Genomic DNA, 21,252 nt, shown 5'->3' with positions numbered 1-21,252 from the left:
TCTTCAGCATGAGCACCCCTTCTTCAATTTACTGTTTGACGGATAGAAGAAAAGAATGGGCTCTTTCAAATTCCTGTCGCTCAATTCGGCACATATGAACAAACCCATCGCGTAAATATGACGTTATAATGTTCGTATAGCTCATTGATGATGATGCCACATTTGAATGGTCTTCTCTTCGGTCATCGCCGCTGTGGAAACTCAGGTATTTAACTTCTGTCCCTTTCTTCCCCCTTTTCCTGTTTTCATAGACGGTTCTTGCTCTTAATCTTGTATTTAATCGGATGTTTCTTATGTATTCCACTTACTCGTACGAGGATTTCGCTTTTTGCAGCAATCCCTTCACGTTTAATTTCTTGGGTTCTCTTTGTTTGTTCATATCCTGTTGCTGAAACTTCTATTGGGTTGCTCTGTTTTTCCTTGTGTTCTTTATAATTGCCTTCTTTTCTCTATTTTGGCTTCTGGGTTTGTGGTTTTTTCACATGTTCTAGCTCTTTTACTTCTTGTTCTTTCTTCTGGGTTTAAAAGATGAAGTGTTTCTTTAATCCCAAGGGAAAATCCAAGTCCAAAGGGATATCAAAATCAGCTACAGAGTTGAAACAAGGAGAAAAATCCGACATATCAGCCAAGAAAAATGGTTTGAGACCATCGAATTCATTGTGTTCAAGGAGTATTCCTGAATTGTACAAAGAGAAGGAGCAAAATTTGAGGGTTTTCTCTCTGCAAGAGCTTGTTGATGCAACAAATGGCTTCAGCAGGCTGTTGAAGATTGGGGAGGGTGGTTTTGGGTCTGTGTACAAAGGAATTATTAAGCCCACAACTCCCAATGGTGAACCTCTTGTGGTCGCCATTAAAGAACTCAACCAGCATAGCTTGCAGGTATTGCCTTCCTTCTCAGTTTTTTGTGTGAGATCCCACGTTGGTCGGGGAGGAGAACAAAACCTCTCCCTAGTCCCTAGCATATGCGTTTTAAAAACGTTGAGGGGAAGCCCGAAAGGAAAAGTCCAAAGAGGACAATATCTACTAGCGGTGAGCCTGAACCGATACAAATGGTATCAGAGCCAGACACCGGACGATGTGCCAGCGAGGAAGCTGTTCCTCGGAGGGGGTAGACACGAGACGGTGTGCCAATAAGGACACTGGGCCCCAAAGGGGGTGGATTTGGTGGGATCCCACATTGATTGGAGAAAGAAACGAGTGCCAGCGAGGACGTTGGGCTCTGAAGGGGGTGGATTGTGAGATCCCACATGGGTTGGGGAGGAGAACTAAACACCTTTTATAAGGATGTGGAAACCTCTCTCTAGCAAACGCGTTTTAAAAACTTTGAGGGGAAGCCCGAAAGGGAAAGTCCAAAGAGGACGATATCTGCTAGTGGTGAGCCTGGCCGTTACATTGATTCGTTGTTTTTTGTCTGGATGCTTTGGAGTGGACCTGAGGATTCAATATTTTATAAGCAATGTCATCAATCACATATAAATACTTAGCATCATTCTAAATTTGTAATCATCTGCCTGTATAGGATATTCTCTAAGCAACATATGACTCTAAATAATGAAGGACAGCTGACTTTCCCTTTCATCCCATGTCAAATACATTCCTTGTTTTCTGCTAGTCTTTATTTGTTTGGTTGTCATTTTACTGTCTCTTGATTTATGCGTATGGCTTATGGGCGGTTTTCTTGTTCTTAATGTTATTCTTTAGAATATTTGCACGACCATTGTGAAAACATTCGAAAACATTAAGGTTGAGTTCTTCTGTTGTGTAGGGTCATAAAGAATGGCTTGCAGAAGTTCAATTTCTCAGTGTAGTTAGTCATCCAAATCTAGTTAAACTTCTTGGTTACGCAGCTGAAAACGGTACGAAAGGGATTCAGAGGCTTTTAGTCTACGAGTACCTCCCGAACAGGAGCTTGGAACACCATCTTTTCCAACGAATGTCGTCGACGCTTCCATGGAAGAAACGATTAGAGATTATCATTGGTGCAGCGCAGGGCTTGGCTTATCTACATGGAGGGTTAGAAGCTCAGGTACAATTTAGGTGCATTGGTTTTTGTCAGTTGCTTACTCTTTTAGAGAGGAGATTCCTATAAAAATAATTTTCATTGATCAAAAAGGCCTAAATATGATGCATCCAAAGGATTCTTTTCCCATCTGTGAAGTGGATGGCCATTAAGAGTATAGATTAGCAGGCTATTGATATCTCTTGCTAAGACAAGATACCATTTAAAAGCAATAATCAAGTCTTTCCAAGATCTGGTGGCATAATGACAACTTATGTATGAGTGGTTTTGGGATTCATGGGCAGCTATATCGTAACGGCCCAAGTCTATCGCTAGTAGATATTGTCCTCTTTGAGTTTTCCCTTAAGGCTTTCCCTCAAGGTTTTTAAAACGTGTATGCTAGGGAGAGGTTTCCATACTCTTATAAAGAATGTTTCGTTCCCCTCTCCAACCGATGTGGGATCTCACAATCCCACCCCCCTTCAGGGCCCAATGTCCTCTCTCCAATCGATGTGGGATCTCACAATCCACTCCCCTTCGGGGCTGAGTGTCCTCGTAGGCACACTGCCCGGTGTCCACCCCCTTCAGGGCTTAGTGTCCTTGCTTTCACACTGCTCGGTGAGATCACACATCGATTGGAGAGAGGAACGAGTGCTAGCGAGGATGTTGGGTTTCGAAGGGGGTGGATTGTGAGATCCCACATCGGCGGGAGAATGGAACAAAACATTCTTTATAAGGGTGTGAAAACCTCTCCCTAACAGACGTATTTTAAAAATCTTGAGGGAAAGCTCGAAAGGAAAAGTCCAAAGAGGACAATATCTACTAGCGGTGGGCTTAGGCTATTGCATATACAAATATGCGGGAGTGTGGGGATAAAGTCTATCGTAATTGTTGCATATACAAAAATCAATCCATATCGCCACTTCAATTTGTTGAGATCATTTTTTGCACGTGCATTTGTGTAGGTGATATATCGAGATTTTAAATCAGCGAATATTCTACTAGACGAGAACTTCAAGCCGAAACTCTCAGACTTTGGCCTTGCTAGAGAAGGACCAAGAGGTGATGACACACACGTCTCTACAAACGTACGTACAATAGCTTTCCTTGTGTTGGATTTTACATTATGCATCTCATATAAAAAGATAATGCTTAGGCTGTACTCAAAACCCAAATGGCTGTTTTTTCATTTGTCAGGTGGTCGGAACGCATGGATATGCTGCTCCCGAATATCTTGAAACAGGCCGTCTCAAGAGCCAATGCGATGTATGGAGTTTCGGTGTGGTTCTATATGAACTCCTCACGGGCAGACGAGCATTGAATACAACCCGCCCGGTCGGAGAACAGAAACTTCTACAATGGGTGAGGCAGTTTCCAGTTGACAGTAGTATGTTCACCATGTTAATCGATCCTCGTCTCAGAAACCAGTACTCCTTATCTTCCGCCCGGGAAGTTGCAAAGTTAGCCGATCGGTGCTTGAACAAAACACCAATGAGTCGGCCAACAATGACAGAAGTAGTTGAAGGTTTACAGAAAGCGCTCGTAATGTCGGAAGAGAAAACAAGCTCCAATAGTAATCAGAAACAGTCTCATGGCGGCCTGTTTTCTCCAAGATTTCTTGATAAAAAGCATGCCATGATTGGAAGACAAGGAAAGGTTTGATCTTCTGATATCTACACTTTGTTACTTACATTCTTTAGGATGAAGTATGAAAAGTTTTGACCTGAAACTCCCGAAAATTCGTCTTTTAAGCACGTCGTGATATCTGAAAGTATAATAAATCTCATCTGAGTACCATATTATTTACCATTATGTGTATCCATTCTGCATTGTAGATGGCTGTTTCACTCATGTTCTTACCTATGTTTATGCTAGATCCCTTCTTGGTCCAACTTTTTTACTGAAGGACTCAATAATTACAGTTCTGAAAGTATAAAAAACTACATCTTTACACATAGAAGTATGAGGATTATGAGAGTTTTGGCTGTAGATTTAGGACTATGATAAGTATGTGCTGGTTTCATTTCTACACCACAGAAACTTCCTTGATCTTTTTCTCCTTAATGAATCCAATGTGAAGATCACTGCCACTGCAGTCGGATTCCGGAAGTTTCCGGTTCCGACCGCCTTCCGACATGGTCTTTACGAACTCGACCAAGTTTCTCCAATTGTTGGGTTCGAAAAGGTTCTTGTTCATTCTCAAGTAAGTGAATGCAGTCAAGCCATTTCCAGATTCGGACCTACTCGTGGCTAAAATTTGCTCATAAGCTCCTCCATCATACCTTTCCAATGCATTTTCACCTGCAAGTTCAGCCTTAGCATCCCTTGTAGCCATCTTCACTTGTCTAACCAATCCTTCCGGTGAGCAGTTTGCATAGCCGGGCTGCTGTCCGTCCTTCATTTCCATGCAAGTGAAGTTAAACACAACCCCATGTTTAGCTAGCATCTTCGCAATAGGTGAGTAACCATTTCGGTGTCGAGTGTTGTAGTACCCTGCGGTTAACTCGGCAGCATGGGCTCGAGTACCGTAATGCCAGTGAATTCCAGCTACTTTTGCTGATAGTTTTGCACCCGTTCCATGGAAAATTCCCTTTGAAGCTGCTAAGATTCTATCCCCGTGCTGTAATAGCTTGCCCGAGTACCATTCGAGGAAGAACTTGCCGTATTCTGTGTTCCATGTTCCTTCCTTTTTGAAGAAGCCTGTGTCTTCAGGGAACTGGTTGTATTGACCAGAATCATGTGGCCCTCCTTTGCTTCCCCAGTCTCTTTTTCCAATGCTCTCTGCTGCTGCTTCAAGGGAAGCTCTCATGTACTGTTCACCACAGAAGACATAAAAAATCGTTCTCAAAAACCATTTTCTCTAAACAGCCCCTAGTTTGATATTGCTGTAGAAGGATCCTGTTACGGTTAGATCAATACGTAAAAAGAAGTATATCGAGTCGAGTACCTTGTCGTAACATTGGAATTCCCCGATTCCGGGAAATCTCCATGTCCCATTTCTCTCTGGATAAGACGGATATCTGAGTTCCCCACATGGACCAGCCCCGACTTGAACTTCCTGCCATTGCAAATGAACATTGAATATCTAACTCTGGAAGCTATTTACTTGAATTCTATCTACGTGATTGTAACGGCTAAAGCCCACCGTTATCTGATATTGTTCTTTTTGAGCTTTCCCTTTCGGGCTTCCTCTCAAGGTTTTTAAAACGCGTCTAGTAGAGAGAGGTTTCCACACCCTTATAAAGGATGTTTCGTTCTCCTCCCCAACCAATGTGGGATCTCACAATCCACCCCCCTTCAGGGCCCAGTGTCCTCGCTGGCATTCGTTCCTTTCTCCAATCAATGTGGGACCTGCACCAAATCCACCCCCTTTGAGATCCAGCGTCCTCGCTCGCACACCGCCTCGTGTCTACCCCCTTCACGGAACAGCCTCCTCGCTGACACATCACCCGATGTCTGGCTCTGATATCATTTGTAACAGCCAAGGCCCATCACTAGCAGATATTGTTCTTTTGGACTTTCCCTTTCGGGCTTTCCCTCATGGTTTTTAAAACCCGTCTGCTAGGGAGAGGTTTCCACACCCTTATAAAGGGTGTTTTGTTCTCCTCCCCAACCGATGTGAGATCTCACAGTGATCGAGTCATGTTCATTCTAAGCTATCATCTTGTGGGAGGATTAAAGGTGTTCGGAGACGGTTAAGAAGAAGAACGATTAAGAGAATTGAACAAATTGTCGATGCATACCATGATAACTTCTCCCAAGTAGTCTCTAAATCGATCCCGAAAGCTCCTCATGTAATCAGCATAGACTTGGATTGGTGTTCTTCCTCTAAGCACAGGTAAGGAATCACATCCCAAAGAGATGTATTCCGGATTCCTCCTGCCTGATCTGTCGGTATAAACGAGATCTGGGTTCTTGCTTATTTCTTCGAGCACCCATGGCGGTAAAGGAATGCTGAAAGATCATAGATAGAAGGTTAACCGAATATCAAAAAGTCGAAAATGGTTAAGAAAACTTTCTCGGATTCATACCTGCAAGAATCTCCAACATTCCCTCCACACTGATGAAAAGACATGACTACTTGGAGCTTCAAGCCATGCTTTTGAAGCATCTGCACAAGCTCAGCATAGCCTTCCCAATTGTATTTCATAGGTCCATCTTTCTCCACCAATCCCCACCAAGCATCCACCATAACTCCTTCCACACCCGCACTCTTCAAAGCCATTAAACTCGCGTTCATCGCTCGAGGCTTGTTCAGATTCCCTCCAAGCGTAACCGTGTCAAGCGGCAACATAACAAACACAGGAACTCTCAAGTCATTCGTGTGATGATTCATAGATAACGAATGAAGTTTCTCCAATTTGTCACTCCTTTCCATCTTAATCTCTTGTAGGGAGCTTCTTATTCGAAGACGGGTCGGTGATTTTGCTTGCTTGAACGAGATTACGCCATAGAGATCCTCATGAAGATGAGCCTTTATGATCTTGGTGTCTTTCGGGTTGATGAAAGAAGTCGAAGATCGTAATGTTAAAGTCATTTTTTTCGAATATCAGAGAAGGTATCAGAGAAGGCATATTTATGAACAAAAGTCTCTCAAAAAGTTTTCACTTTGAAGCTGACAGCAAAGACGGTGGGCTCGTGTTCAAACGAAAAAGGTACGTAAAATCAAAACTTGTTGGCTTTACCATTTCAAAGTCGTTTTCGATATTACGCACTTTTTACTTTCATGTTCTTGGAATTATAAAGCTCAATATCCCGAAATGTTCACTAAGACCAGGCTTCCCAATAGAATGTTTAACCAATCCATCCCGAATTGTTCGGGTACCAGCTTTAATATTTTCAAGTGATTCTTGTAGCTATAGAAAGTGTTCAATGGCTGAAATGATGGAAATATCTTCCCTTTTTTGTTCCCTTTTCTGCTACTTTTCCTCTCTCTAGAGCTGAACCATATCTCTTCCTCTGTAAAGCAATTTGCTTGGCCAAAACTTTGTGAAACCCCACAAAGAAAGTGATTTGTGGACTATGTTTATGTTCTTAACATTCTATTTATGTGGATGACATAAAAGCTTTGAGAATATTGAATTTTCATTGGTGTTGATTGCATTAGGATAAGGAAGGCTAAAAGAATGCATCATTTAGCTGTGTACTCATGTGGCTGAAACTAAGAGTTCTCTTTCATTTCTTGGTTATAAGCCGGAGAAATTGTGAGATTCCACGTTGGTTGGAGAGGGGAACGAAACATTCCTTATAAGGGTGTGGAAACCTCTCCCTAGTAGATGCGTTTTAAAACCGTGAGGCTGATAACAGGCTGAAGTGGACAATATTCTAGCGGTGGGTTTGAGCTGTTACAAATGGTATTGGAGCTAGACATTGGATGGTGTGCTAGCGAGGATCCTGGGCTCCAAAGGGGGTGGATTTTGAGATCCCACATCGGTTGGAGAAGAGAACGAAACATTCCTGATAAGAGTGTGGAAGTTTCTCCCTAGTAGAGGCGGTTTAAAACGTGAGGCTAATGGCGATACGTAATGGGTCAAAACGGACAATATCTGCTAGTGGTGGGCTTGGGCTGTTACAAATGATACTAGAGTTCGACATCGAATGGTGTACCAGCGAGGACATTGGTCCCCAAAGGGGAGTGGATTGTGAGATCCCATATCAGTTAGAGAGGAGAACGAAACATTCCATATAAGAGTGTGGAAACCTCTCCCTAGTAGACACGTTTTAAAATCGTGAGTTTGACGGCGATACATAATGGGTCAAAGTTAACAAATGGTATCAAAGCTAGACACAAGGACGGTGTGCTAGCGAGGACGTTGGGACCCAAAGGGGGTGGATTGTGAGATCTCACAGCGGTTGGAAAAGGGAACGAAACATTTCTTATAAGAGTGTAGAAACCTCTCCCTAGTAGACGTGTTTTAAAATCGTGAGGTTGACAACAATATATAATGGGCTAAAATGGACAATATTTACTAGCGGTGGGCTTAGGCCGTTACAGAAATCCCCTCTGTGTCCAACGGACTTGTTTTCTAACTTTGCTTTATAGGCTCTAAGGTACCGGTAAAATATTGAGCAATGTGCACAATGTGGCGATGAAATTCACCTCGCTTGCGGGGCCAGCGTTCTCGAACACCACTACACGCTATTCTTAGTATATACCACACCCATTACAGAAACATTACAGCTCAACAATTGTAGGGTGACGGAGGATTGAACCATCAACTTTTAGGATGATAATCGGTGACTTTATCCACTAAACTATACTCAGATTGGCACGAAAGACGGAGACGGAAAGATTCTAATTGTGTAGGCCAATTGGATTGTAAGGAAAGGAGAAAGTTGGATGGGGAAAGATCCAAACTTTGATTGTGAGAGTTTAGTCTTCATTGAAGAAGAGGCTACAAAGCTGAGGTGTAGCCATGTAATTGTTAGGCCAACCATTAGATTTTTGTGTGGAGGCCATTAGTTCTTATCTCTTCCAACTCTTTATTAAATCAAAAAGGAAAACGAGGACGATAACGAAACGCGTCGGTTAGAAACAGGTTTCCATACTCTTATAAAGAATGCTTCGTTTCCCTCTCCGACCGATGTGGGATCACACAATCTACCATCGTTGGGGCTTAGCGTCCTTGTTGGCACACCGCCCAGTGTCTAGTCCTGATATCATTTGTAACACCTTAAGCCCACCGCTAGTAGATATTATCCGTTTTGGTCTGTTACGTATCGCAGTCAGCCTCATGGTTAGAATTTATAAGAGCATCTCGAAAAATTAGCAATTTCTAGCAAATTCATCCTATAATATTTTGTATCAAAACGCTTGTAAGATGTTTAACAATCCAAAAAAATGACGATCAATTTGAAGGCCTATGTTCTAAATACATTTTAAAAAGTGTCTAATTGGTCTCCGAGTTTTGAAGTCCACTAAATCTAACTTTAAAAAGGGTTCGATAGATCTTGAAACATTCAAATTTGTTCCCTAATGATTCTTAAATTTTCAATTTGTTCAATGAACTCAAAATCCCGAGCCAAATCTATTCCATTTCAGAAAATTAATCTAACCCAGCTTGAAATGCTAGCCCAACTCAACCCTACCCCTATAATATGGGTTGGGTCGTTCGGGTCGGTACAATAATCTCATCATAACCATAAATCATCAAAAATGAATTAACCAAATCGGTTCAACCAAAATAATTTCCAAAAAGCACATTTGGTAGAATATGTTCCTTCGACACCGAACAGATTTCTAAGCTTTAAATTTTGTATCAAATGGATTTTTTTGGCACTTGAAAGTTTCGTTCTTACTTGATGTTTGAATTTAAAACTGAACCCAACCCGATATCATTAAAATTTTCAAATATTAAAACCGAGATGTCACACTATTATGAGATAACCAACTCGATGTTTTGTGGGTGTTGTTATTGCAACCCTAGTGGTGGCTGCTGCTGGGAACCTAATCTAAATGATTTTCCATGTAAATTTGAAAGCATGAAACTATTCATTTCTATCCTTTGTGAGTCGGAATGAAACATTGTTTGTAAGAGTGTGGAAACCTCTTCCTAGCAGACGCGTCCTAAAACCATGAGGGAAATCTCAAAGAGGACAATATCGGCAGCGGTGGGAATGGGCTATTACAAATGGTATCAGAGCCAGACACTGGGCGATGTGCCAGCAAGGAGGCTAAGTCCGGAAGGGGGTGGACACGAGGCGGTGTGCCAGTGAGGATGGTGGGCCCTGAAGGGGGTGGATTGGGAGATCCCCACATCGATTGGAGAGGGGAACGAGTGCTAATTAGGACGCTAGGGCTCGAAGGGGGTGGTAGATTGTGAAATTTCACATCAGTTAGAGAGGGGAACGAAGTATTTTTTATAAGGGTGTGGAAACTTTGCTCTAGATACGCGCTTTAAAACCTTGAGGGGAAGCCCGAAAGGAAAAGCCCAAAGAAGACAATATTTGCTTGCGGTGGGCTTGAACTGTTACATCTTCGGATTCAGTGAATTCAAGCATATCAATGAATAAGATACTCGGATAGTAGTCGTTCAAAGCCTATGTTAGGAGACTAATCGAGGTTTGTCTCTCTCCGAAAATGATGGAGGCTTAGTAATCTTTGGTGACAACCAAAAAGGTAATATAATTGGTAAGGATAGTATAGATAGCCGTTCTTTCTACCTTGACTGAAAATGTGCTCGTAGTTGATAGGACTATTCATATGACACAATAACTCTTCTACAACGACCTAAGCCCACCACTACCAGATATTATTTCTTTGAACTTCCCGTCACTGTTCTTAAAATGTGTTTGCTAGGAAGAGGTTTCGACACCATTTTTAGAATGTTTTGTTCCCTTCTCCAATCGATGCAAAATTTCACATCTTCCCATTCAAACTACCAAACGCAAACTAAATTTTTTAGAGGGGTTGGTTAAATTTTTTGAAAATCGAAAATTCGAGTCGATTTGCAAGTTGACATTTTTTTTCAGGTCAACCCGATTAGCCCGAAGACCTATGAGGTGACAAAAGGCCTCCTACTTGTTCCCATAGTCAACAGATTTTGTTTACTTCAACCAAGACTTTTTATTTTATTTTATTTTAATTAATAATATGCTTTCAATAATTATATACCAATATATAATTTAAATTTTTAAAAGTTTAAATGATACCTAAATTTAAAAATAAAATTAAAATACCAACTTTTAAAAAATATATAAAAATACCTTTATTATTAGTTTATTTCACTTGAATTTAAAAAATATCCACAAAATCCAGAAGTTTTATTAAAATATTTTAACTGGTTTTAATTTTTTTAAAAATATTTTTAGTATCAAATTTTGAATAATACACAAAATTTTTAAATTAATATTATCACTAAATAACTACAATAATTAATTTTAAAGTAATTATGAGACTATAAATAGTTCGAATTTTTTTTATTAATTTAAGACCAATATAATTAATTAATATTAAAAATATTATATTAATATTAATATAATTTCAAAATTATAAAAAAAAATATATGAAATTAAAAAGAAAATGGCCAAAGTCTTGGGAAGAAAAGCGAGTCCTCTGACATGTCAATTCCCAATTATTTGTGGGCCAATACCATAATTAATACCTTCAACAGCTCCATCAATGGCTTCCATAGCTCAGAAACAATGATTTAGATTACCCAGGAAGGAGGGAGAAGAACAATTACAGTAAATTCAGATTGTTATTTCTCCAATATTTCTCAAAATTAAAAGCCCAGAAGATCTGGGCAGGAACAGCCGGACTCAAGAACAACAAGAACAACAAGAACAAGAAGAGCAGAATCCATAGCTTAGTTACAGATTCAACCGCTTTCTTCCCCAACTCCATATGTATATTATATGCAGAGAGTGAAAAAAAAATATAAAATCCCCAAGAAAAGGGAACCAAAAAAAAAAAAGGGTTAATCTCAATCTCCTCTTCCCCTTCTGTTGTTCTTCTTCCATTTTCTTTTCGTTTTGGTTTTGAGTTTTTGAGTTTTGTGTGTGTGTTAAATCTAGGCGGCGGCGACGGTGCCGGTGTAGAGAGGGTAGTCCGACGGAGGAGAGGACTTGTTGGGTGAAGTGGATCTTCTTTGTTGATCCTTTTTTCTCAGAGCTTTCATGGCAGATGATGACGATCTTCTCCATTTCTTCTCTTTTGCTTCGTCTATTTCTATTTGTTCTTGTCTGCATTCTTCGCTACAGAATGGCGTATCTCCTCTGTAAAAATCATCACAGTTCAGAAACAAAATTCCATCGCCCCCAATTTCATACCAAACCCCACTGATTCAAGAAATTAGAAGAAATTTTCCATCTAAATTCCTGTTTGGATACCGAGAAAATCAAAAGAAGCGCAAAGAAAATCCCAATCTCAAACCCTAAATCCCAAACTCCATAACCTAACTCGAAATTCAAAATCAAAACCCTAGAAACGAAAGATCAAGAGAGAGAAGACGAACGAACCTGTACATGAAGATATCGGTGTTATTCCCGAGACGTTTCCGGCAAAGGAAACAGGAATCCAAGAAATGAGGTTGAGGATCGTCAAATCGGGAAGATCTAGAACCGGCAGAAGCGAGGTAGAGGGAGCGGAAGCTTCTGGAGAAGAAGGGATGTGCAGTGATTACAGGTTCCATATCGGCCGGCAATGGAGAGAGTCCGACGACATCGTCGTCGTCGTCATGGAGGAAGCACGGATTTCTCGTGGTGGTGAGATTTGAGGAATCCATGGAAGAGAGAGAGAGAGAGAGAGAGAGAGAGAGAGTTGCAGAGAAACGGAGAAGATGAAGGTTAGGTTTTAAAGAAGAGAGAGAGAGAGAGAGAGGAAATGGAAACCACTGCGAGGTTTGGAGACTGAATCCGTTGGCTCGAACTACAAGTTGAGGAAATTCAATGTGAAATTACTTCCAAGCCCTTTCCCTGGTCCCTTGCAACTTTCTGGAACTAATAACATTTTCTCTCTCCTCCTTTTATTCTCTCACTCTAAAAGCGTGTGAAATTACAAATTTAACCCTATTCTAAATATTTTGAATATTTAATATTTAAATTTTATGAAATTTTAATTACTAATATGAATAATTAAATAATTATTAATTGCCCAACCGACCCAACTAAATTCTTGTAGTTAAAATTTAACTGAATATTTAGTTGGTAACTGTAATTAATTAGAAATATATTACCGAACATATTTGTGTGTCGTAGATTTAATTAACTGTTTTTGTTTATTTTGTATTGAAAAAGTTTTTAATTAAACAAAATACAAAATTGAATTATATATTGTATAATTGATTTTTTTTTTTAAAAAAAAAAACTTAAATATATTAATATGATATTGACCTTTTATATTTTTTAATTAAAAATTTAAAATCTTCCACACCACAAATCTTATTATTTAACTAATTTTCTAAAAAAAAATCACTAATATATTTTAATTAAAAAAATAAAAAATATTTTTAAATGGCAAAAATGTGGTTATTTTGAAAGAAAAAAATGTGGTTAATTTAATTATTTAATTTTAATAATAAATAATTTTTTAAATTTATGTATTTAAAGAATTTTTATAAAAGAAAAAAAAATATAGTTTTTAAAAAACGGGAAAACATGACTTCACCTACTATGGTATTCATGTAAATAAGATGAAAAGAAAGGGCAGAAAGAAAAGATTTCTCATTTTTTTATACTCAAAATATCTTTCATTGAGCAAGGTGGGCCCCACGCTAGGCATTTTCCTTTGGTACAGCGGTAGTGACGTCATTATTTGTACGACAAAAGCAAATACATAAAAGGGAGGTCCCACGCTCTCTGGTCACGCGTGAACTTGACGTGCACACACCGCCAACTCTAATATTTCCAAATTTCGAACCTTTTTTTGTGCCCTTTTATGTAAAAACTTTTTTTTTTTTTTTATTTCTTTCAAATTTTCTCTTAAAAGAAAATAACAATAAATTTAATTAATTATGTTTTCTATGCTATAACAAAATTTAATTTAATTTAATTCTTTAAGCTACTCGAGCTTTCCAACTTAAACCATTAAGCGTTAGGTTGGTTTAAAAAAATTCCGTTTGAATTGGGTTGAATTAAAAAAAAAAAAAAAAAACTGAGACATTCGAGCCCGTTCGCCGGTTGATGTTTTTTTTTTTTTTTTTTGTTGAGTCAACCCGACCAACTCGAAAGCTGAGTTACAATCCAACCTAATCAAACCCTGTTCTATTTTTAGATTATTGTGAAGATTAAATTTTTTTTTTACATGTTAATGACGAGTTATAACTCGTAAATATTTGATATTTGAAATTTATGAGATTTTAATTATTAACGTAACATATAATGTAGATAAATAAGATTTTTGTAAATAATTTAAAAAAACAACTGATAATCGGACTCAATCCAACATGTGTGTTTTATTCGAGTTACTTAAAGTTACCAACTCAACCAACTAAAAATTTTAGGTTGATCTAAAAGATTTTTTTAATCCAATTTAGCCCGTGTATACCCTTAATATCAGTGAATTATTAGAAATCCGACTCGTTTTAAAATCCAACGATCTGTTCGTGAGACAAAGACACAAAATTGATTGTTCAGTGACCTATTATAAACTTTTTAAAGTTTAAAGACGTAGCAGACATAGATATGGAACTTCAGGAATGGTCAAACTTCACGAACGACTAATCGTCACAGATCAAATTTGAAATCGAAAAACTCCCACTCCACTGTGAATTAGGCTTACGAGGTTACGAAATAACGTTGTAGTTCATCAAAAGAGTTCGGTATGAAACCTTCAAGAAGGAAGTAGGGAAAGGGGCTATGCTTGTTCTTGACCTCATGAATGTGTACCTATTTCATCTACAATTTCTTGTAATTATGGTCCTTTTTTTACCATGCTTAAAAGTGGTTTCACCGATTTTCAACCAACTTTGACGTTTGAGCACGGTGGAAAATCATACTTTAAATTTGAACTTTCACATGACACTCGAGTAAAACAAAGATATATGAATGAATCGAAACTAACGACAGTGATTCTAAAGACATGATAAATGTTTTAAAAAAATTGAAAGTTACTATCTATACCAACAAGCTGCACGTTCCTCTCTTATGGGTTTGAGAGGAACATTGGCTAATTTAGGGAATGATCATGAGACCTTTAGGGAAGCTCAAAACGCTCAAACGAAGCCATGTGAGCTTATACTCAAAGTGGACAATATCATACCATTATGGAGACTCGTGATTCCTAACATGGCATCAGAATTCGAGACGAGGATGTTTTTTTAGACAAAAATACAAAATTTAAATATATTTTTATTAATTTAATATTAATTTAAAATAAAGTGACTTAGTGTGGAAGGAAAAGAGAGGAAGCTAAAGAGTAGACTTTGATCAGTTCAACAAAATATTGGTTTTTGTTAACAGGTGGCATTTAATGCTTTTAATATTTATTACTATTATTTTTAATAATTTTTATTATTTTTTAAAATGTTTTTACTTTTAATTATTTTTGTTTTTTTTTTTATTTATTATTTAATAGGGTCTTTAATTATAGCAAATGTTGGGAACTTGCATTATTAATAATAATATATCAATTTTATCCAATTTTAAATTTCAATTTCCATATTAATCTTCTTTTTTTTTTTAAATAAAATAATTATATAAACGACACGAACAAACCGAACTAAAAAATTTTATAATTGGGTTGGTTATTTTTTAATAAATTTATAACTCGAACAATTGAAGTGAGTCGAGCCGAACCCGAGAGTTATACAATTTGGTGGAGGGAAATTGGAGCACACGCGCTAGAAAGTGCAAAGTGAGGAGAACGGGAGAATCGCCGTATAAAGTTTAAATTAAATTAAATTAAAATAAAAAAATTTAAAGAATTAGAAAAATGAAGGAGAAAATGGTAATATGTACTAACTCACGGTTTAACGCTTGTCAGATTCTTTTGTCGTGTTCCTCTCTGTGCGACACGTCGCGCACTCCCATTCTTTTCCCGGACGATTTGTCGGACGCTACTCTGTTCTCTCCCTCTCTCCTACCCGTTGCCCGCTACCCTTCTTAACCACGTGGCACAAAATTTCATGCCACGCGTGTGTGTATAGGGTCCTTACCAGAGCCACGTCATCGAACCTGCCAACTCCATTACCCCTCGTGGTTAAGTCTTGATTAGTGTCCACATTCGTTGAACGTTTGTTGTTCGAGCCAGCATAATTTTGGTGCTTTAAAATCTTAAATTACCGATGCATTAGCCTCGGAATTTGAAATCTAGATTCGATACTCGATGGTCCGATGTTTTTCTACAACTTCTATTTTGGTTCGTCGTCCCAAACGCTCCGTGCTCATAATTCATGCAACAACTCAAACGCACCGCTAGTAGATATCGTTCTCTTCTGTCCTTTTTTTCAGGGTTCTCTTCCGATTTTAAAACCCGTTTGTTAGAGAGAGGTTTTACACCCCTATAAGGAACGTTTCGTTTTTCTCTCCAACCGATATAGAATCTCACAATCTATTCTCTTTAAGGGCCCGTCATCCTCGTTGGCACACTGTTCGATGTCTGACTCTAATACTATTTGCGCAATAATGATATATGGTTTAATAAAAAAATTTATTTAATTAATTATTTGTAATTAAAAAAACAACCTCTCACTCTCTCAAATTAAAATATTTATAAAATTATAAATAACCAATATGTTTTTTTTCCTCCAATAATTAATAAAAAGAGAGCTTTTTTTTATTAATTATTATTAAATTTAAATGAACCAATGAAAATTTAAAAAATATATATATAAAATAAAATTCCAATTTAATTACAGATTTTACATAAATTATGTTATTTATGTCAGCATTTTTTTTTTACTTTATTTCAGTAAAAATAATATTTTAAAATTATTTAATGTAAGCTTGAATTCTTTTTTTCTTTTTCTTTTTTTAATTTTAATTCATTTACTTTAATTCTTATTGAAAAATTATAATATAAATTTTATATTTAAACCCATTAATATAAAATTATGACAATATTTCAAAAAATTATCTCCAATATTACAGTGGCTCTTGTTACGACGGTTAGCTAACGTAACACAAGACTCTCAATTGAGACAAACTATGACTCTCTAACAAGAACTATCTATAAGGCTAACAATAACAACCGAACCTAAAAGACATGAAAGTGGTGAGGGATTGTTCGGGAGCGAGTAGCTAAGACTATAATTCAGGGAAAGCATCCAAAGAACAAAGTAGAAAGAAAAACAGGACGATGGTGAAAATTTATAAGTCAATCTAAAGGCCGATGGTAAGAGAGATGATAGGCAACTATTGAGAAGAACGACTCAATCCCACCGCTAGTAGCTCAAGGTTTTTAAAACGCGTCTATTAGGAAGAGGTTTCAGCATCTTTATAAATAATGTTTCATTTTCCTCTCCAATTGATACGATCCCACTCTCTTTTGGGCTCAACGTCCTCAGTGACACGTGTTCCACTCTTCATAGTAAGCAACGTAAGCCCTAAGACCAAGAAAGTATGGGTCGAGAAAAGCTAAAAGAAGAGAATGAGTGCACGGGTTTAATACCCTACGTATTTCGGAAGGTAGGTATAGTTGAAGGACGGTTGCATAAAGCCTCGATTAAGTCTCTCACCGACTTTCGTCTCAATTCGTCGATACTATTATTTTGGGTATTTTTTTATTTTTTGTTTAATGTTTACTTGGGAATAACCATGGCTTAGCTGTTTGGAAAGAGACACATAATTGACTAGAGAAAGAAGAGTGGGAGTGGAAGATTTGGCCCACATATCTTTGTCACATAATTAACAAAAGTAAATACATAAAAAACAAAGGACCAAATAGCAAAACCTAATAATTGCATTTCCCTTTCACTTTCCATTCAATTATCATCACATAAAAACAACACATTCGAAATCTCGAGAACTTTCTCGGGTCTCCGTTTTACTTCTCTAATCAATCAATTTTTACGAAAATAATTGTGGGTTTATACGTAAGGAATACATCTCCATTGATATGAGACGTTTTCGGGAAACCAAAAGCAAAGCTACTGTCGAGAGTCGTGGTTCCTAACATGGTATCAGAGTCATGCCCTTAACTTAGTCATGTCAATAGAATCTTCCAGTATCGAACATAGAAGTTTTGGATAAAAGGGTGTATTTTTAATGTTTTAACTCTCACAAAAATATTAATATATTTTTAAATAAAATAAAATTTAAATAAAGAAATAAGTAGTTAATAAGTTAAGGTATCTAAAATAATTATTAGAATTATTAGATTCATGAAAAAGATGGATGGAAATAAAGTCAAAGTAAACTTTCATAATTATATTTTTTAATAAAAAATTTAAATAAATAATATATTAGCATTTTCAAACTCTAATAACACGACCCGAAAATTATTAACACGACCAGATTTTAAAAAAAAATTAAATAATTAAATTAGAAGAACAAATTCAATAATTAATTAATTAGAAACGGATCTCGAGTGAATAATCATATTTTCGTATAGTTTATTTTTTAAAATTTTTATTTATTTATTTATATAATATAATGCATTTATTTTGATGGGAACATTATTGAAATAGTCCAATGACTTTGGAGTCTTTGTATAATGCAAGTGGGCTAACGACTACAATTTTCTTTATTAGGTTACCTAAGATACCAACTATTACTATTAAAAATAAATAAAATATTAAATTATAAAAAATATTCCCGAACATTTAACTTTATTTTAAAAAATACTCCGTAGTTATAGGTAAAAGGTTAGTACTAAAAGTGTACATGAACCCGACGACCCAACTCAAACCCAACCCAAAAATAGGTAGATTGTGAGATCCCACGTCGGTTGGAGAGGGAAACGAACCAATCCTTCTAAGGGCATGGAAACCTGTTCTTAGTGGTCGTCTTTTAAAACCTTGAGCGGAAAAGTTTAGAAGAGAAAGTCTAAAGAAGACAATGTCTGCACACTGGGACAGTTATAATTATTATTTTATTACTCAACATTAGTAATTATTTAAATTAGATTATGCTCTTAGAAAATAAAAACTAAAAATTAACACAAATTATATGACCTACGTGGCACTGATCACGTGATACACCATGTGCTTCCCACGTGTGTTTCCCACGGAGTAGCATGTCCTTCTAATGTGAAGCAGTTTCTGTACAGAAACAAAGTTGCAGCTTTTTAACTTAAATAAATAAATATTATTTATTTATTTAAATAAACAAAAATTATTTATAAGTTAAATAGTTCCAAATTTGGAAAAATAAAATATCAAAATTATAAATATATTTTTTAATTAATATTTATAACCATTATTAGTGATGCGTTGATAAGATTTTAGTTATTAATATAACATGTATCATAAATAAGTATGATTTTTTTTAAATAATTAAAAAAAAACAGCTTGGCAATCCAACCCAACTCGAAAATGGAGGGTTGGTTGGGTTGTGAGTTTTATTCGAGCGGCTTGGTCACCAACCCAACCAACTCAAAATGTCGAGTTCGGTCAAATACTCGTTACTTTATTTTAATAAAATTAAAGCAAAAGAAAATTAACTTTTTTTAATATATAATAGTAAATAAAATAAAAAACCTACCACGTGGACATCCTACGTGGTAATAAATTAGTTTTAAATAAAAGGAAATGTTTTTACAATTAAAAACAAATAAGAAAATAGCCTATTGGTTGATTATTTTAAGTGTAATTATTATTGAAAAAAATATTTAAATATATTTTTTTAATACGAATAAATCAATTAATTTAGGATTGAAGTTCATTAGGGGAAAATAAAAAAAAAATAATGGGAATTTCATCATAATATTATATAAAATGTAAAAGATGTGTCACATCAACCACCAAGCTTTAAAGTAAAATCATATTTATAATATAGTTTTAATATAAATTCAAACATAACTAAAGATATTTTTTTTGGTTCGTTTGAAAATAATTTTAAAAGGTTAATGCTTGATGGGCTTTATTATTGAAGCCCAGAGTGGAGCCCATCAGGCCCAATCTTTTCCATTAAGCCCACGTGGATTGAGACCCAAAAATTAGGGAAAAGACCCGACCAAAAAAATGTGGACCGAGCTTTCGATTTTCTAAAAATTCAACCTAACCCAACTAAATCTTTATTTGAGTTGGGTAGTCTAAGTTGATTGAATTATCAGGTCATACGAACATTAACATGCACTAATGTTTATTTTTTTTTAATAGAATTTTATTAATAACTTAATAAGCATCAGTCTTAGAGGTGTACGTGGGTTTTGTAGGAAAATTCGTTTGGACCAATCCAAAAGTTTGGGTTGGTTGAGTCCGTCACCAGATTCTAGAAGCTAAACTAAAAAAAGGGTATCCTGAGCAATTTCAATAATCGGGTTCATTGATATTCATGGTATAGTAGATGCTATCACACATACAATCATACTCAATTCGATGGAATTGTTTGATCTTAAAGGAGATCTTCTATAATTTCGCACGTGAGGGGTTATTTCTTGGTTTCTTCCGGTCATTAATAACTTGATTATTTTGAGATAATAGTAGATAGAAACAACACTCGTAAAGAGTCCTATTGAAACCAAGAAATATAGGCCTGCCTGCCATCCACACCAGAATAAATGAAGTTTTTCGAAAAAACGTGCTAGTGGAGGAAGACCTCCTAAGAATAAACGTGCAAATCGATCCGAATTTTCTAACCAACTTAACTTTTATAATTTGAGTTGGGTATAGATTGATCAGGTCATCCGGTCATCCGGTCATACGAACAAAATATAATTTATTAATGTTTTTAGTACATTAAAATATACTAAGATTCCACCATAGTACATTGATTTTGTAACCCATTGCTAGTTTCGATAGTGTGAAATTTGACCTATAATCTTTGTTTTCCTTTCCTTCTCAAAAAGCTCTTGGATTTAGTTTCTGGTCGACCATCTCGACCATCGTCACCACCGCTACAAAATATTCAAAACACCTTGAATTGTTTCTACACCTTTAAAAAGAATGTTTCGAATATTGTCCACTTTGACCCGTTACGTATCGCCGTCAGTCTCACATTTTAGTTCATTCATGTACTTCTCGTTTACTTAAAATACACATCAATTAACACTAACCTATGCTTAGATTGACACTAAAAAAATAATGAAACATTATATTAAAATGAAGAAATGTGGGACATCAAACAAAACAATATGATAGGACATTACATTATATGTATTTATCCCATGTTTGGTACTTCAATGTTTCCAACACAAAAGCCCAAAAAAACACCAAAACCAACCACAATTTATATATACTTTTTAAAATTATTATTATTATTATTTTAAAAAATTAATTTTGTATTGGAAATATAAAAAAGACAATGGCATGTGCATTGCACATGCATCATGCTCTTTCAACCTACTTCTCAATTCATCTCTCTCCACCCATTATTATTTTAAATAACTCATTTTAAAATTAGGTTAAATTATAAAATTAATAGATTAATTAAAGTTTTCTAGATCTATGAATAAATCATCCTCGTGGGTCGGGATGGGTTCGAGCTAAAGAAATAATGTCACTCGATCATTATCAAATTGTCTGCAATCGTTTTCGATTCGTGAAAATCTCAATAGAGCGTTTTCTATTTCTACTAAACCATGAACGATATCAAAATTATTTTTAACGAGTTTTTAAAGTAACCCATTTTTTTTATCGGGTTCGAGTATACACCAAAAGTTAATTTGAAAGTTTAAGGACGCATTAGAAACTTCTAGAATTTTGACAATAAAA

The 21,252-nt window shown here is 36.2% G+C and overlaps 3 protein-coding genes across 4 annotated transcripts; 1 reads left to right on the top strand and 2 right to left on the bottom strand.

Annotated features, from left to right (window-relative positions):
- LOC111810558 (putative serine/threonine-protein kinase PBL19) lies at window positions 1-7,085 on the top strand. 2 transcript variants are annotated; one of them, XM_023697277.2, is made up of 6 exons: window positions 1-205; window positions 553-879; window positions 1,766-2,026; window positions 2,965-3,087; window positions 3,197-3,655; window positions 6,393-7,085. In XM_023697277.2, exons 1-6 carry the CDS (start codon window positions 167-169, stop codon window positions 6,420-6,422), a joined length of 1,239 nt encoding a protein of 412 aa, XP_023553045.2. In that variant the 5' UTR covers window positions 1-166; the 3' UTR covers window positions 6,423-7,085. The 2 variants fall into 2 exon arrangements, with proteins under 2 accessions (XP_023553045.2, XP_086973575.1); XM_087117449.1 differs by lacking the exon at window positions 1-205 and having other exon boundaries at window positions 233-879; window positions 3,197-7,085.
- LOC111810557 (beta-amylase 3, chloroplastic) lies at window positions 3,772-6,536 on the bottom strand. The gene is made up of 4 exons (XM_023697274.2): window positions 6,031-6,536; window positions 5,743-5,953; window positions 4,947-5,057; window positions 3,772-4,811 (listed from the first exon to the last, which is right to left on the bottom strand). The coding sequence occupies exons 1-4, from the start codon at window positions 6,534-6,536 to the stop codon at window positions 4,026-4,028; spliced, it is 1,614 nt and encodes a 537-aa protein (XP_023553042.2). The 3' UTR covers window positions 3,772-4,025.
- Window positions 7,086-11,180: 4,095 nt separating the features above from the next.
- LOC111810300 (FCS-Like Zinc finger 2-like) lies at window positions 11,181-12,264 on the bottom strand. The gene is made up of 2 exons (XM_023696993.2): window positions 11,960-12,264; window positions 11,181-11,716 (listed from the first exon to the last, which is right to left on the bottom strand). Exons 1-2 carry the CDS (start codon window positions 12,223-12,225, stop codon window positions 11,512-11,514), a joined length of 471 nt encoding a protein of 156 aa, XP_023552761.2. The 5' UTR covers window positions 12,226-12,264; the 3' UTR covers window positions 11,181-11,511.
- Window positions 12,265-21,252: the final 8,988 nt, after the last annotated feature.

The sequence above is a fragment of the Cucurbita pepo genome, chromosome 14 (genome assembly GCF_057944985.1).
Source record: "Cucurbita pepo subsp. pepo isolate OVF chromosome 14, ASM5794498v1, whole genome shotgun sequence".
NCBI lineage: Eukaryota > Viridiplantae > Streptophyta > Magnoliopsida > Cucurbitales > Cucurbitaceae > Cucurbita > Cucurbita pepo.
The sequence above is the reverse complement of the archived record's forward strand: the minus strand, read 5'-3'. Positions and strand labels throughout refer to the sequence as shown.

What these genes read in the sequence shown, in the direction of transcription:
- LOC111810557 (XM_023697274.2), bottom strand. Translation starts at nt 6,536, where the DNA reads ATGACTTTAACATTACGATCTTCGACTTCTTTCATCAACCCGAAAGAC. An exon ending in ACTTGGGAGAAGTTATCATG is followed by an intron (nt 5,058 to 5,742) that starts GTATGCATCGAC and finishes TTGCAATGGCAG; the next exon opens with GAAGTTCAAGTCGGGGCTGG. An exon ending in AATTCCAATGTTACGACAAG is followed by an intron (nt 4,812 to 4,946) that starts GTACTCGACTCG and finishes TGTGGTGAACAG; the next exon opens with TACATGAGAGCTTCCCTTGA.
- LOC111810300 (XM_023696993.2), bottom strand. Translation starts at nt 12,225, where the DNA reads ATGGATTCCTCAAATCTCACCACCACGAGAAATCCGTGCTTCCTCCAT. An exon ending in ACCGATATCTTCATGTACAG is followed by an intron (nt 11,717 to 11,959) that starts GTTCGTTCGTCT and finishes TGATTTTTACAG; the next exon opens with AGGAGATACGCCATTCTGTA.
- LOC111810558 (XM_023697277.2), top strand. Translation starts at nt 167, where the DNA reads ATGGTCTTCTCTTCGGTCATCGCCGCTGTGGAAACTCAG. An exon ending in ATGGAGGGTTAGAAGCTCAG is followed by an intron (nt 2,027 to 2,964) that starts GTACAATTTAGG and finishes GCATTTGTGTAG; the next exon opens with GTGATATATCGAGATTTTAA. An exon ending in ACACACACGTCTCTACAAAC is followed by an intron (nt 3,088 to 3,196) that starts GTACGTACAATA and finishes TTCATTTGTCAG; the next exon opens with GTGGTCGGAACGCATGGATA.